This window comes from Meleagris gallopavo, chromosome 9 (assembly GCF_905368555.1).
Source record: "Meleagris gallopavo chromosome 9, MGAL_WU_HG_1.1, whole genome shotgun sequence".
NCBI classification, from domain to species: domain Eukaryota; kingdom Metazoa; phylum Chordata; class Aves; order Galliformes; family Phasianidae; genus Meleagris; species Meleagris gallopavo.
The window spans coordinates 3008698-3024664 of NC_139412.1; the positions used below are offsets into that span (position 1 = coordinate 3008698).

General features: G+C 46.4%; 1 protein-coding gene across 1 annotated transcript; it reads left to right on the top strand.

The window, feature by feature from the left end:
- Positions 1 to 9683: 9683 nt before the first annotated feature.
- On the top strand, positions 9684 to 14657 carry LOC104912152 (protein FAM162B-like). Its single transcript, XM_010715171.4, has 6 exons — positions 9684 to 9968; positions 10463 to 10534; positions 11887 to 11983; positions 12758 to 12866; positions 13541 to 13658; positions 14545 to 14657. The coding sequence occupies exons 1-5, from the start codon at positions 9803 to 9805 to the stop codon at positions 13646 to 13648; spliced, it is 552 nt and encodes a 183-aa protein (XP_010713473.1). The 5' UTR covers positions 9684 to 9802; the 3' UTR covers positions 13649 to 13658; positions 14545 to 14657.
- The last annotated feature ends 1310 nt before the right edge of the window (positions 14658 to 15967 follow it).

Sequence of the window (15967 nt, forward strand, 5' to 3'; positions counted from 1 at the left end):
AAAGATGCTCGGTGCTCTGTCTGAGATCTGTATGGTCTCAATGAAGTGTTTCAGTTGGTAATGCAGCTGCAGTATGACAGAAGTTGACCATAGTCACCCCAGCAGACGGGTTGTCCCCATAAATAGACCTTCCCAGTCCTACAGTGGAGCTTTGTGCCCCCCTCTCCCAAATGTGCAGAGGGTAAGTTAGCATTTTACCCTTTGCATTTTGGGCTGCAAGTTGGATTCTCTTTGGAGAAGGCTGAGGGGAGAGGTGAGAGCAGCAGTATCTAGAGTTCAGTATCTAGAGGGACTGTGAGAAAGAGGAGAACAGACTCTGTAGCAGGCTCTGTTGTGACAAGAGGAAATGGTTTCAAAGTAAAAGAGGGCAGATTTAGATTGGATCTAAGGAAGTTCTTTCCAAGAATGGTGAACGCACAGGTTGTCCAGAGAGGTGGTGGTGCTCCATCCCTGCAGTCACACAAGGTCAGGCTGGATGGGCTCTGAGCACTGATGGAGCTGTGGGTGTCCCTGCTCAGTGCAGGGAGTTGGACCAGACGGCCTTTAAGGTTCCCTTCCACCTCCAACGATTCTATGATTCTATGCAGTCCCTAGGGTTGCCCTATTCTCATTTCATACGTTCCTAAACAGAGGAAAACTCTTGGAAAGAGAAAAGCACAACAGGGAAAGAAGACGATTTTGGACTGGCTTGGGATTATTCAGTAGATCCTCAGAAGGCTAGAGCTATAGAAATAAGATGATTCAAAGACAGCAGCCTCTGGCCAGGTCACAGGACGTGATCTTGGGCTGAGAAGCTGTGGTGAAAGAGGCAGCAACATGTAAATTGGAACCTCTGCTGAAAGAATTGCTGTGGGGAACGGCAGCCTCACCTGAGCTCCATTAAGGTCAGGACAGCTGATGGCGTGGTCACAGTTATTAAAGGCAGACTTTCTTCCCCAGTTAAACCCATGTGAGACAGCTTTCCTGAACCGCTTTGTCGGCGTGCGAAAATGCAGCCAATTATGTAGGTAAAACTGCACCTCAGTGAGGTATGGAGATGAAGTCTGTGTAAGCACCTTGAATACAGCACACGGTTCCCCAGCTCAACAGTTGGGAATGCAGAAGAGTTTGCAAGGAGCTCCATGATTGGTGTGAGCAATTTTCTGTGTCAGGTCTGGTAGAGAGAGCGGACATAGAAACAAGCAAACAGAGGAATTGCATTCACTTGTTTTTGTTGTTGCCAGAATCTAGATGGCAGCAGAAAGATTAAAACAGAGCTGGGTACAAATAGTGCTGCTGCTGGGAAGCTTGTGCAGAAGGAGAGCTGTGTTCCTGTTTGTGGGAGCCTGGGGTAGAGTGAAAGCATGGGCTGTCCCCTCACCTGCAAGCGTGCACAGGCAGAGATGCATCCTGGTGTGCTCACCTGGTGCAGCTTTGCAGGCACTGAGTATGATGGGGCACACAGCTGTGTGATTGCAATGGTGTTGCACAAGGTGGGGTGCAGACTTTCAGGCAAGGAAGTAGGGGTGGAGGTTTGCTGAGCTGGATGCTCAACTGACTGTCTCAGGTCAGATCTTAGTGGAGAGTTTTATTAGGGAACGGTTGGAGCAGCAGTGCAGCTCCTCGACTGGCAGCACTTCTGTGGAGCTGAGAAGTGATCGAGTGCCAACAGAGCTCTGCAGGCCTGCCTGCAATGGCTGGAGGGCTGCAGTGCTGGTGGAAGCTGGGCACAATTGCATCAATGGTGTGCAGTGAATGTCTGCCTATTTCAGTGCTCAAAAAAAGTATGTCCCCTCTTGGAGCCACAGAAAGAAAGCTCGCGAGGCAGCTTGTAACCATGCACGTGTGTTTTACTTTCAATACTTTTCAAGTGCTTTGAAAGCAAAGAGAGAAATGAATAAGCAAACACTGAGCAGGAGCCAAAAAGGCCAAACACTGGTCGTATTTACAGGACATATTGCAGACAGCACTGTGGGAGGTAGTAATATAGTGGTGTATTTGATACAGCTGTTGATCAGAGAATGATGAATGCCCAGGGGAACATCTAGAAATATGTAGAATACTCTGATTTCATATTGGTTTGACAAAGACTAAAATAATGAGAGGAATCTGCTGTGTTCCACCTGTTCAGAGGGAGCTGCAGGGCTGTAAAATGACAGATCAAATTAACGCGCTGGGCAGAAAGGCTGTAATGAGAGACTGATTGCTGAGGCATCGGCCAAGCCCTGCAGCACAGAGCCGGGAGAGGTGAGGAGGAGCTGATGGCTGGAGGGACCTCTGCTCCTGCTGAGCCTGCTGCTGCCTCTCAGTGTTTTCCCTCCCAGGCATTGGGGCTGTATGGTTTTATCTTTATAAGTGAACCTACAAGCCTTTTTCTTCTTTTGGCCAAGACACTGTTTTCTCATATGGACAGTCGAGATGTTTCTATATTCAAACCCCACTGCACCAAGGCAGTTGTATTGTCTCCAATTCCCAACAACAGCATTGTTCATGGCCCTGGTCCATGCCCAGGTCCGGGCACAGACTTGGGAGTTTGTTGCAAGAACAGAGTGACCTTTTCTTTCTGGAAGTGATGGATGGCTTGTGCATGGTAGGCAGGAAAATAAAACTTGTCACTTGAAGATAGACGAGGGCAACATTTTCCTGTAGTATTAGGATATGTGTGTTCCTCTCTGAATAGCTTTTCATCTTATGTTGGTAGTGCATGTGGTCCTTCCAGGGGAGCCTTGCCAAATGTTTTGGTGCTTCATGTGAAATTTGGGAGCTGTGCTGCTTGTGAACTAGGCAAAAGGAGTAGAAAAAAATAGAGCTAGTCTTTGCAAACTATTGGTGATCGGTGAATGTTTGGTCTGGGTGATCCTGTGGGTCTTTTCCAACCTTGATGCTATGACTGTGAACCCCTCTCTGTCTCACTACAGTGCTGCAAGGGGTCTGTTGGTATTTTACCCCTTGCATTTTTGGTTTTTGGATTCTCAGGTCCTGCTCAGCACGCGGCAGCGCTGAGCCAGCACTCCTCCCCCTCGTCCACAGCACTCAAATTCATTAACCTGCATTTATCAGCTCTTGCCAGGGAAACGGTGAATAATGAGGCCTGGTTCAGGTAATGAAATGATCTCCCTCTCACATCTGATTACATTGCTTCTTATTATTTCCTCAGTGTGTAATTTTGCTTCCCTGGAAGCTTGTTTTGTAAACACTAATGACTGTGCAGTTACAGCCCAAAGTTAAGCTTCCCGGCAGCACAGAAGCCTGGTGAGCCATGTGTCTGTGTTACCGTGTGTGCTTCATTAGCTAACACAGGGATGGAAACAGTCCCTTTCTTTGCTGCATGGTACAAGGAGCAGCAGCAGGGATGGGCAGCCCTTGGCATCCACCAGGGACAATGCATATCTTCTGTTCAGATATCAATGCTGTGATTTGGCACACCTATCTGTTCTTCTCTGGTGCTTTCTTGAGCAGTGCACACTATGAGAGATATCTTACATAAGGATTCTATGCGTCCTCTCTCTGCTGGAGAGATTTTTCTCATACATCTTAAAATTTCATCTACTTTTTCAACAGCATCCACTGAGCCATCCTGAATTAAACTATTATATCCAGAAATCCTCATTCCTTGCCCCAAAGAGATGACCTGCTGTGCTCTTTGCCCTATTTCCATTGCAAAATCCCTTGAGGTCACCTCAGCTCGCATTGAATTTTCCTATATTATTTCCTTCTCATTGACCTCTGTGTGTACTTGGCAACACCATCCTCACTTTAGCTACTTTCTTCTCCAACTGGGCATTTTTATATGTCTCACCAACTACAGTATTTGTAACTGTGGGGGGCGTTTTACTGAAGTCTAAGCAAATGAGGATTCCCCACCTAATGTGGCGTGGGCAGCCTGGTCTGCTGGTTGACAACCCTGCCCACAACAGGAGGGTTGAAACTAGATGATCTGTGAGGTCCTTTTCAACCCAGGCCATTCTACGGTTCTATGACTGCACACTGGAAACACACTGGAAGCACACCGGATGAGAGGTCATGGCCTTAAGTTGATCCATGGGACATGGTAGGTGGGCATGCAGGGGATGGGTTGATGGTTGGACTGGGTGATCTTAGTGATCTTTTCCAAACGTAGTGATCCTATGATTCTGGCTTTGTATGCATTTCCATGATATTCCCTGTCCAGATAATGCAGGACAACTTTGTGTTATTGCTAGAGAAGTAAAATCTTATTTATGAGGGGTGTAGCCAGCTCCTGTGTCTTCTCATGATGAGTGTTTCATTTCCCTTCTCATTATCTCTTTACTATATTATGTAGGAGCTTCAGTAACAGCCTGGAACTCCTGCAAGGTACTGTCCAAGCAAGGAGTGGAGGAGCCACCAGCTGGAGTCCAGGCATGGCTGAGCCCAACACAGGCACGCATGAGCTGTTCCATGACAGAGTGAAGGTGGATGCAGTCAGCAGTTTGAACAAGGTACCAAGGCAGCATTGGTGCATGGAGGCCCCTGGACCACGTGTCACAGACCTTCCCCTTGAGCTGCACTTGAGGGACTGTGCTTCTCTCAAGAGATGTTTTTTCCTCATGGTCCCTTTGGTCGTGTAAAAGCTGCTGGGAAGCTGAATCTAATCATATAGGTCGGCTGTATCTCACTTGGAAGAGTTTTGTGTTCTCTTCAGAGGGCTTGTCAAGATACAGTTCATAAATTTGAGGAGGCACCTGGGCCCTGTTATGGATTCCCATGGTGTGCATTGCTGGGACAAACCTGTCCCTGCAGCAGTGCCTCCTCCTGAACAGCCATGGGTACATTCCCTCTTATATTGATTGCATACATGCTCAACCAGTCACTAAAAAGTAAAATTTGACCCCATCAAGCAGAGGCTCATAATGATCTCAGCAGGTTTATTGGCCTGATCGATAGCACGTCTCCTCTGCAAGAGCTGAAAATGTCTAAGTCATCCTTACATTAAAACAAGTGTGGGGGAAAGGCATTTCCACACTGAATTGTTCAATCTGTTTAAATTAGGTTTCTTTTTTTCCCCCCCAAACTATCGACTAATGGGCTGAAACATCTCTAAATGTGTCTGTTTTTGAAGACAATGCCATTTTTCTCGGGAAAGAAAATCGTTAAGTGACAAGTGAGCAACGAGCCTGTCCTTGTCAATGCGCTTCTCAGCTGGGGAAACAGGTGTGGAAAAGGTTTAAATTAAGTGCTTTTCTGCACTCTGAGTCAAAATGTAAATGGTTTGCCTTCCAATGGCTTTGTTTTCCTCTTAGTGTTTTGCTCATTTTTGCTATCAAGTCCAGTCGTGCAGTATTCCAGAAATAAGTGCAAAGTTCATAATGCATCGATTTCCTTGGTTTAAAGCCTGTAATTTCATCACCATTTCCTGAACACCTCAGGATTTCCAATGGCTCCTATGATGAAGCCAGCCTTAGGCAGCCACCCCTCATTTCAACTCATTGGCCCATGTGCAGAGCCCCTCTGTGCTGAAGGCCACGTGCCATTTCGCTGCCTCTGTATCATCATCCCAAATCCTGGGGAAAGGTTGTGCTGGGGCTTTGTCAGCACAGCAACTCACTGTTGTTGCTATTAGCTTTGTCCTTCCAGCCCCAGGTGTTATAAACCGTGCACTTTGTGCAAAGGACATGCCACACCCCTTCATCTCCTGTTTTTACACTCGTTTTCAGATTTATTAGGACAAGTTTCTTCTGAAAAAGAGCAGTGATGCACTGGCACAGCTGCCCAGCAAGTGGTGGGGTCACCAATCGTGGAGGTGCTCCAGATCAATGGGGATGTGGAACTGAGGGACGTGGTGATGGGCATGGTGGGGAGGGTTGACGATGGGACCTGGTGATCTTAATGGTCTTTTCTAACCTGATTCATTCTATGATTCTGATCATATAAAGTGCTTAAATACCAGCTCAGGGAGGAAGCCAAATCCTGCCCTGTCTTGTGTTGAAGGCAAAGGTAGAGACCAGCTCAAATCTTTCTCACCTGGGGAAAATGACTGTTCCTGTCATGGAAAATAGCAAGCAGGTTATATCACCTTCCCGTATTAAGAGACCAATGGCAAGAAGGCTCATCTAATGTAAATCAGGCAATATTTACCAGGGTAAGTGGAGTACTTAGTAGCGTTTAATGCCATATTTATGGGTGCTGGGTGATTTATTTTTTTCCAGATTTGCGTTGATATTATCACACTTGGAAGAATAGGAACAATAAAGGGGAGTTGGACTAATTGACCTTTAAAAGTCCCTTCCAACTCTAAGGATTTTATGATTCTAATATTGGAAATATGAAATTTTCAACAACTGTGGAACTGGTGGGGAGAGGAATCTAGATTTTATTTTTAAAAGCAGAGCTGAAGTTTAAAGCAGAAAGGGAGGGGGTATCCTTCACTGCCCATGCTCCCTTTTAGCAGGTGCCTTGTTGCATTGATATCACTCAAGATTGGCATCGAGTTGTACCAGGGTAAGTTTTGGTTGGATATCAGGAAAAACTTCCCTACAGAAATGGTTTTTCAGCACTGGAATAGGTTCTCCAGGGAGGTGATTGAGTCACCATCCCTGATTGTTGTTAAAAACCATCTGGATGTGGTGCTCAGGGACATGATTTAGCAGAGGGTTGTTTGAGTCAGGGTAGTAAGGTTAGGTTGCAGTTGGACTTGATGATCTTTAGGGTCTTTTCCAACCAGAGCAATTCTATGATTATCAAAAAACAAGTTCTGAAGTGATGAAAAGCTGGTGCTGATGCTTGGTTTTGGTCCTACAAATCCTCTGAGCCCGGGGTTGCTGTTGTTCTGCTCTTCATCATGTCTTTCACATGTAAAGCTTCCTGTGGCACACGAGGCTGAGGGATGCTGAGCCTTTTGGCTTTGAGGACGTTGCATGTGAAAACAAAGCAGTACTTTATTTATTTATTTATTTGTTTTTGGTTGAATGATCCTCTGAGTTCTTTTCTATACGTGTGACTAAAAAGTGTTGCTGTGCAAACTTATGAAAACGAACCAGGAGATGGGAGGAGGCATTCTGGTCCCACCTGGGCTTTTTGGAGGGGTAAACTTTCATTCCTGTGATTGTTGAAAGCAGATAAAGCAGAACAGGTGCGGAGAACCTGGCTCCAAATTACTCATTGTGCAACGGTTTGGCTGCGATCTGAAGGAAGGCTCTGGGAATTACAGCATAAAGGCAGTCAGAAAGCAAAAAGCAATGGATTTTATATTGAAGCCTTTCAATTCCCTTTCCACAAAGGCTTTTGTGTACATTTAGGGAGGGGAGGAGAACTGGCTGCTGGTCCTGCCCATGGGAGCAGAGAAGGGTGCGAGGGTGACGCAGAACGCTCTGCATCTCTCCTCTGCTCAGGAAGGGGCTCAAGATGTTCTAAGCAGGAGAAAGATCCACAGTGCACACAGGGGAAAGCTTGATTTCCTAACACAGTGGTGTGTTTTGCTTTTTATTAGCTATCTTGCACTGCAGTAAAACTCATCCCAGTCATAATCGTTCCCAGTGCCAAAGAAAGAAGTAAAATGCAGGAGCAAATAACTGCCTTTGTGAGTTCATGAAGGCCTGGGCATCTTTGCACTTCTGAGTTCTGGCATAATAAATCCTGAAGTGCTTTTCTTCTCACAGCAGACGCAGTTAATACAGCTGTTTGCTGGCGTGTCCTTAAGAGGAAACAAATGGCAACTTCTCAGCGGGCAAGCAGCAGAAGCCTGAAAACCCTGTGATTTTCTCCTCATTTAAGAAGCTAAGAAATAAAATAAAAAAAGATACATATCTATAGATTTTCTTTTTTAAATCTCTTCCTCTGGTTTCCTCCGGGACAAAATGCAATCAGCATTTCAGAACGTGTCTCTTAAGGTGGAAATGACAGCAGCTCACTCACACCACCTGCCCCAACACCAGAGGTGGCCAGGTGGACAAGATGCATTTCCTACCCAGCAGCTCTTCTGCAGAGGGAGAAAGGGCCTATGGGGATGCTCAGGTGTGCTGAGCCCTGTAAACTTGGTGCTGTATAAATGCAGCCTTCTCCTCCCCACATCCTGCACCCCCAGGACAATCCTTAGCAGGACACAGTGAATATAGCAGGTTTCCCTTCTGTTTCTTCCAGTGCAATCACAGCTGCTGACTTCTGCTTGTCTGCAGATCCAGCTTGCAGCTGGAAGCTCAAATCTCCTTTTATTTTCTGTATGAGTTCCTAATCTGGAAATGGATCTAATTTGCTTTACTGAATTACAAGCAAATTAAGCTGAATGCATTGTGTAATGCCCGGATGCGTTGCAGGGCTTTTGTGAAAGAGAAAAAAGAGTGTTTGTAATTGTTTCAAGTTTCTCCTTTCCTCAATATTGGTAACTTTGTGTTCTCAAAAATATAAAATGTCTCTATTAACAGCGGAGGTTTTGCTCGGGGCCAGGAGCTGGAGCTGCATCTGTCTCACATCTTTCATCCTCTCAGCCATAAAAGAACATCCCTGCCAACATCCCGAGCTCTGTTCCCTTGCAGTTCCTCCCTTCACAGTCAGGCACACTTTGGTTATCTGCAATATTGCTCTTGATGGTATTATTAAATAGTTCTGATCATTTTCCTGTTGGCAATGGCTTTTTCCTCTCAGATAGATTTTTTTTTTTTTTTTCCCCTGGTTGTAAATCAGCTTTAGAGCTCGTATGTTTAAGGAGAGTAAATACCTCAGTGCTCCAAATGAGACAAGTATTTTGCATTTTCATTTCCTGACCCATCAGGGAGAGTTTCATGCAAAATGCAAGAGAAACATCAAAATGATGAAACAGCAGTGTTTTTGGTTTGATCTCTGGTTAGCACAGCTGATGTCAGACAAACTATCCAGTGCTCCTCAGACTTTGCAGAGAGTGAACTCCATGAGGGCAGACCCTTTATAGGTCATTTCTCAATGGCCAGTTGAGCTTCCTAACAAACACTCATCACCTGAGGTTTTGTATATTTTTTTTAGTTTACTGATTTGATGAGATCTGAAAACTAAGGGATGAATCCTGCCTGAGGAGGACAGTCTGAGAAGAGAAGGCTCTGGGAAGGACTGGGAGTAACCTGTCAGTACCTACAAGCTGTAAGGAAGGAGGGGACAGACTCTGTAGCAGGGTCTGTTGTGAGAGGACGAGAGGAAATGGTTTCAAAGTAAAAGAGGGGAGATTTAGGCTGAATATAAGGAAGAAGTTTTTTCCAATAAGGGTGGTGAGGCAGTGGCACAGGTTGCTCAGAGAGGCAGTGGGTGCCCCATCCCTGCAGACACCCAAGGTCAGGCTGGATGGGCTCTGAGCACTGATGGAGCTGTGGGTGTCCCTGCTCAGTGCAGGGAGTTGGACCAGATGGCCTTTAAGGGTCCCTTCCAAATCCAACAATTCTATGCAACATCAAGTTTGGTTTCCTTTCACCACACCACGTTTACTCTGATAGCAGGGAAACCTTTCCTCTTCCCAAAGGTTGTTTAACAGGACTGATTTGCAAGGTTATTTTTTAAGCTGAGAACAATTAAAAACTCTAACTGTGATAATTAACAGTCACAAAGCTTATCTTTGGGGGAAGCATAGCACACAGTCCTATTTTAGTCCTATTGCAACGAGGAGGGAGAAAAATAATGTCAATCTCCACCAGTACTCAGAGCAGGAACTGTGTGGAGTGCCTGCATAGGGCGTGAGCAGCCCATGCAGCATGGGAGGTGTGTCATTTTGGCAAACAGAGAATGTTGTGACGTAGAAACAAACTGTCAGCAGCCAGTGTGGGAAAGGGTGTTCCTCCTTTCTCACAGGAAGCGGTAGTTTTGTGGAACTAACCCCAGGGTCAGCCTTCCGAGACGGTGCACCAGGATGCTGGGGAGGATTCTGGGCCGCGGTCCAGTGGGGTGGTGGAGGTGTGGGGCTCACCTAAACGCCCGGGACCTTCACGCTGTTCCACCACTGCTCTGCTGTGCCAGAAGTGTCAGGAACAGAGCCAGGGGTGTGCAGGCTGCAGTGCTGCAGACAGCTGCTCCAGGTGGGTGGAAGTTCTTCGGTCGCCGTTTTGTGCTTAAGAACAGGGGAGAAGGGTTTGTGCAGGGAACAGCTGGGAAGTGATCCCCGTTCTGTGCTGTTGCAGTGCTGTGTTGGGGATACAGAGACAATTAAGAGTTCCAAGTAGAGGGATAAAGGTTTTTTTGTGTGTGTGTTAAATAGTTCTGCTGCTATGGTGGCAAAAACAAAGTGATGTCTTATGTCCGAGAATCTGTTAGCTAAAAAAGAAAGTGAAAGTTCCTCCTTGCAGCTTGCTGCCTGGTTTCTGTAAGTGGATGGTACAATCCCCACTCCCACAAGTACAGTGCTGCCACGTCCCATCCATCCCCACCCAGAGCACACTGGAAACCAAAGATGTGCCAGTTCAGAAGGGGACACTGCAATTTGACTCAGTGCAGTGACTTCCAGGCAGTGGATTTATTTGTTGCTCCTTCCAATGACAATGATGGTCCTAACCGTGGTTGCACATCCTTCTAGGCTGGTCTTCCCACCAGGGAGCTGCATGGTGCCCACTGCAGATGAGGTTTCTGCACCAAATCCCTCGCCCTGGTGAGTACAGACTGTGTGGGTCTGCAGCATGGGACTTTACCCTTATCTTCTTGGGATTGGAACCTGTCCTTTCAGTGGTCTGTCCATCTGCTGATCAGATTTAGACTCACTGATATTTCAGATCCATCTCTGGTCTCCCTGGCACTGTTGAAAAAAAAAAAGTAGGAGAAGCAATAGATTAAATTTACCTGCACTGCAAGGATGCCAAGGTTTATACCTGGAATTGTTCAGCCGTTTACCACCCCTGGTGTGCATGAGCAAGTGTGGGACAAAGGCAATTAAAGTGATTTCACCATCTCAGTGCAGGCAGGGAGAGGTGCTCTGTGCCCTCAGCAGGAGCCAGACAGTATGGGATGCTCAGATCAAGCATCTCTGTGTCCATCCCTTCCTGCATGGCTTGGTCACCCACAGCATGCTTCTAAACACCAGTCCCACATCACAAGGCCCCATCACCCAGCATCTTGTTTGCACCCTGCCTGGATGTGCAAGCAATGGTTGCCTATACAGGTGTACAAGGCAAAAGCCAGCATTTTGGGCTGCCTTCCCCTATTTTCACAGGGGACTGTGGGCTCACTGTGGCCTGTCATTGGACTTGTTTCCATCAAGAGGCGCTGGAGTTCCTTTCTCATTATGCTCACAGTGACAGCATGCTAATGGCATCGCTGCAGCACTCTGCTGGGGTGTCATGTATCATCATTAAGAGTACAGCAACCTGGTACCCAGCTTGCATGAGAACGACAGCATCCCACCAGGCTGTACTTTCACAGACCTCATCTCTCCATCAGCCCTTTCTGAAAGAGATGCTGTGGAGGAGTTACAGGTGCTGCTGGCAGTTTGCTGAGTTCCCTATTGGGAAGCAGGAGGCAAGCAGGGTGACAGCATGCTGTGGGGTGGGTGATTGCAGCCCCATATCTCTTCCCTTCAGAATAGGGAAGACTGGGGAGATTTTTAGTTTAAAACCTACCTAAAATAAGGAAAATAATTTTTAAAAATGAGTAAGTTCTAAATATAACAAAGCATCTCATCCCAGCTGCTGGCTCTTATTGACATTAGAAAGCATGTTTGGCTCTCAAAGGACAGAAAAGTGCTGTTCTAAATTTGGGTCCCTTTCCCCCTTAACTGTACTGGTGTTGGCACAGCTGCCCAGGGACTGGTGGGGTCACCACCCCTGGAGGAGTCCAAGAACCGTGGGGAGGTGGCACTGAGGGATGTGATTATGGGCATGGTGGGGTGGGTTGGGATTGGACTGGGTGATCTTAGAGGTCTTTTCAGCCTTATTGATTCAATGGCTTTTTTTTTTTTTTTTTTTACTAAGCTTTGCTCACTCTTTTCTTTTGCAAAATCTCTTAAAGCATTCAAAGATGAAAGAAGGCCTACAAATTTTGACAAAAAGGTGTTGGTGTGGGCAGGACGCTTTAAAAAGGAGGAGGACATTCCCAAGTACATAACGTAAGTAGACCTTTTTTTCTTTTGATATTAATTTAATTTTGCTGAGTGATGCTGTTGGAAGTGAACGTACTTGTTTTGCCTCTGATGTAAATTGGGTTCACTTATTTTTGTTGTCATCCATTTCAGACTCATCAGAAGTGTTTTTTGCAAGGAAGTGGCTCTGTAGTTCAGGAGTCACCATGGTAAAACATCATCCACTTTAGGTTTTTACAGGTTTTGCTAGCTTTTATTAAAGGAACGTTAGTGTTATTCACAGATGTGGTAGAAGACATCTGCAAAGAGTTCCTGGCTTCTGATCTGTGGTTTTACCCACAGATGATCTTGCTGGTGGTTTCCAACCTTGCAATTCTACGATTCTAAATGACCCCTTTGTCAAGGTATTTTCTTACAGAGTTGTGTTTCATTTCAGAGTCCCAGTGCCCCCTGCCTTGTGGGGTCCTTAGGGATTGGCCTTTCCCTTGCAGACATAATGGAATCCACAGCTGGATATAATTTCATGAATGACTCAGGCTGTCACCTTGGAGTCTCTTGCAAGCATGAGTGGTCAGATAAATGCTGTGAGTCACTTATGGAAGGTGGTGGAGATTTCTCAGCAGTGGCTGCTTGGGACGATGACTCTGGATGGATGGTGGTCATCCGCTCCTGCTCAGCCTTCCACTTCATGGTGCACAGACAGGCAGCTGTTGGGAGATTTGGGGATTCGTTACCCAGCTCCTCACAATCTCATTTCCCACATGCTGCTGCAGGATGGGAACTCTGCTCTGTCCTCCACAGGTCTGAGGTTCTGGATGCAGCAAGGAACACTGTGAGGATAAAGATTTGCTACATCATGATTGCACTGACCTTGCTGGGCTGCTTGGCCATGGTCATCACAGGCAAAGAGGTGAGTAATGTTTTCTGGATAACACACTTATCAGGTGGTGTATGTGGACTTTCTTTTTTAAATAAGCACCCAGTTGGCAGGCTTTGAGATTAAGTCCGTATTAGCAATATTAACATGGGATCTCTCTTGCCCCATTCTTCAGGGGAGAGGTTGGCATGGGGAAGCACAATTTGCTCATTAAAATGTTCCTTCTGGCACACTTCATCATAAACTCATGTACTCAGTGCCTCCATATCACGGTGTTTCAGCAAGTCCAAAGGTTGTGGAGTAGCTCAGATAGTGTTGGCAGAGCCTGCTCCTGCCCTGTGGCCATGGGTAATGGGTTCCTGTGGTTCTGCCCAGCATGCCACCATGGCCACATGGCTGTGATGCTTCTCTTCTCCTGTGCCACATATATGGAAGGAGGATCTGCAGCCCAACTGGCATGTCCTAGTTGCAAGTGCACTATCATTCTTCCTACCTACTCATGCACCTGTAAACATCATGCAGTGTAATTTTTCTGCTACTTAGAAGCTGAAAATGGTGAGAAATTTGTAAAATAAAGAAGCACATTCATGTCTTTCATCATGAAATATCAGAGGAGAGTGGGGTGTTAAAGCAAGTGGTGCAAACGAAGGGAAATTTAGTGGTTGGAAATGTATGCATGCAATGTTTTTCACCATTTCCTTCCAAAGGCTGCTAAAAAGGATCAAACACTGCTGAGGGTGAATGAAGAGAAGAAGGCTAAATGGAGGGCTAAAGCAGAGAAGGATCAGGAGGCAGCTGCTGTGAAGGCACAATGATCAGGAACAGGTTTGCTTTAACAGAGGGAGAGAAGTGATTGGCACACATGCCATATGTACCTGTCTTCCTCTTACTCCTTGGATCTTTCTGCCTGCAACTCTGTCAGGGTAAAGGCTGCTCCACGTGAACTGTGAAGCTCTGGTGGAAACCCCAGCAGCTTCTTTCTGTGGCCTCTGGTCTTGGTACTGGGTTCAGCTAAAATAAAGACACCGCCTCTGAGCTGGGAAGTGTGAGGGCGATGGGTGGAGGACTGCACAGCTCAGGATCTGTTGCTCGTGCTGCTGCTGCTACTCAGTGTGGTCCTTGCAGGCAGGAAGGATGCAACCCTATGTCAGAGAGCATCCCAGGCTGTGCAATTCCTCTAGTGCAAGCAGGCTTGGCCAAAGGGATCTGGGGCAGAGGGAGAACAGGTCTGAAATGTGTCCTCAAACCAAGAAGAGGTCGAATATCTCTTCCTCTGACTCTGCTGTCAGTGCTGTCCCACCCCTCTCCTTAGCCCCTCACAGGGGGACATGAGCAGGTGGAGGGGTATGAGCAGCCCTGGTGACTGAATTGAGCCAAAAAGCCTTTGGGTCAGAGGAGCTGCTATGAATGTGGGGTGGCAACATGGGCTCGTGGGGTGGTTTGGTGATGGTGGACAGCTGCCCTTCCAGGAGCAGGGATCCTGGTGAGGGGCACTGCCCATCCTGTTGCACTTCGTTGCTTTGATTTTTCATCTTCTGCTTCCAGTCGTTGGCATGCAAGCTCCCCAGCACTTGCTTAGTTGTGATTTTAGTTAGGATTAATTGCTAATAGATGGTTTGCTAAAACTGAATTCTTTTTAATCACCATAGTTCATTAACTCATAATAAAACAGCTGTCCAATTACATCTAAAACAAACACTTCTCTTCACAGCTTCATTTAAAGTGTCACCAAACTATGAGATGATGCTTAATGGGAGAGATCCTCGAAATACTGAAAGTTCCATTTTCATAAAGTCATTAAAGTTTAAGACAGACCTCAGCTTACCCCTGTGGTCCGAGTCTCCGTGCATCATTCATATCATAGAATCATTAAGGTTGGAAAAGACCACTGAGTTCATCAAGTTCAACTGTGAACCCATCACCATCAGGCCTGCTAAAACAGGTAAACCCTTAAGACCCATAAGTTGAGCCCACAGAGCTGGATATGCTGCATGGGGTACCAAGGGAGCAACAAAACCACCATCTCATCCCAACCACCACAGGAGGTGGCAAATGCTGTAACCATCTCAGCCTTTCTGCTACACATAATCACACCAAGGCTTGGCTCTGCTGCTGCAAGGTTTGTTACCTGGACCACATATACTAGGTTCCAGTAGTCTGGAAGATTCTATGCAGGTGTCTGGGTTTATTGTGCCAAAAATGATGGTCCACTCATCACTGGTGTGTCACTCCATGAAAAAGCTGCTGGCAAGGGTGAGCTTTTCTCCAGGGCTTGGGGTCAGTGCTCAGCAGCTGCTGGGCTCTGGGGCTCCTGGGTCTGTGGTCTTTGGGTGTTTGGTAGTGGTGGTTTCTTCATTCTGCACACCTGTGGAGGATGAGGAGCTGTGTGAGGGGACGTTACATCTGTCACATCTTGGTGTTTGCAGCCCTTGTTTCCGACTCACAGACCCATGCAGTACAAATTGTAAAAGATGATGTCTGCTCCCTGCAGTATTCCTCACAGTGCATCTCAGAAAAGTGAAAATAATGGTCTAGGACAAGTACAGAGTGAACAAGTCTCTGATGAGAAGGCAGTTCTGCTGGCACAGGTAATCCATGCTTGTTTGGTGGATGTGACCTGGTTTCCTTGGTTAGTGCACTAACCTGGAAGAATTTCCTCAGAGTTAATGTTCATGTGGGGATGAACTAAAACACTCAGTCCCCTGGATAAGTTCTAAATTATTAAATGTCCTTCTTGGGCCCTCGCTAAGAGGGCACATGTAACACTTAAAGGAGCCCATTCTGATTCTCATAAACAAAATCACTTCCACATTCTGGACTTCCCTGACTAAAGCAGAAAAGGAGATGGCTACAACTGTGTTCAAAGAACAAACACATTAACTGTGACTTGTTCTGTTCTGTGCTTCCCTGTGCCTGGGAGAAAACAAAGAAGCAGCCAACCCATTTCAGATATGGGCTATTTTCAAATCCTCTTGAATAACCCTGCTCTCCGTTGTGTAGTGCATAAAGCTGCTACACTACACGTTGTCATTAAGAAGAAGGAAAAATCAATTCCTCCTCCCTGATCCAATGATGATGGGCCACCTTGGTTTGATCAGACGACCCAGCTGCTTTTGGGCTCTTACAAAGAGCAG

Coding starts and splice junctions, on each gene's coding strand:
- LOC104912152 (XM_010715171.4), top strand. CDS start 9,803: ATGCTGGGGAGGATTCTGGGCCGCGGTCCAGTGGGGTGGTGGAGGTGT. Junction 9,969..10,462: donor GCTGCAGACAGCTGCTCCAG/GTGGGTGGAAGT, acceptor ACATCCTTCTAG/GCTGGTCTTCCCACCAGGGA. Junction 11,984..12,757: donor GACATTCCCAAGTACATAAC/GTAAGTAGACCT, acceptor TGTCCTCCACAG/GTCTGAGGTTCTGGATGCAG.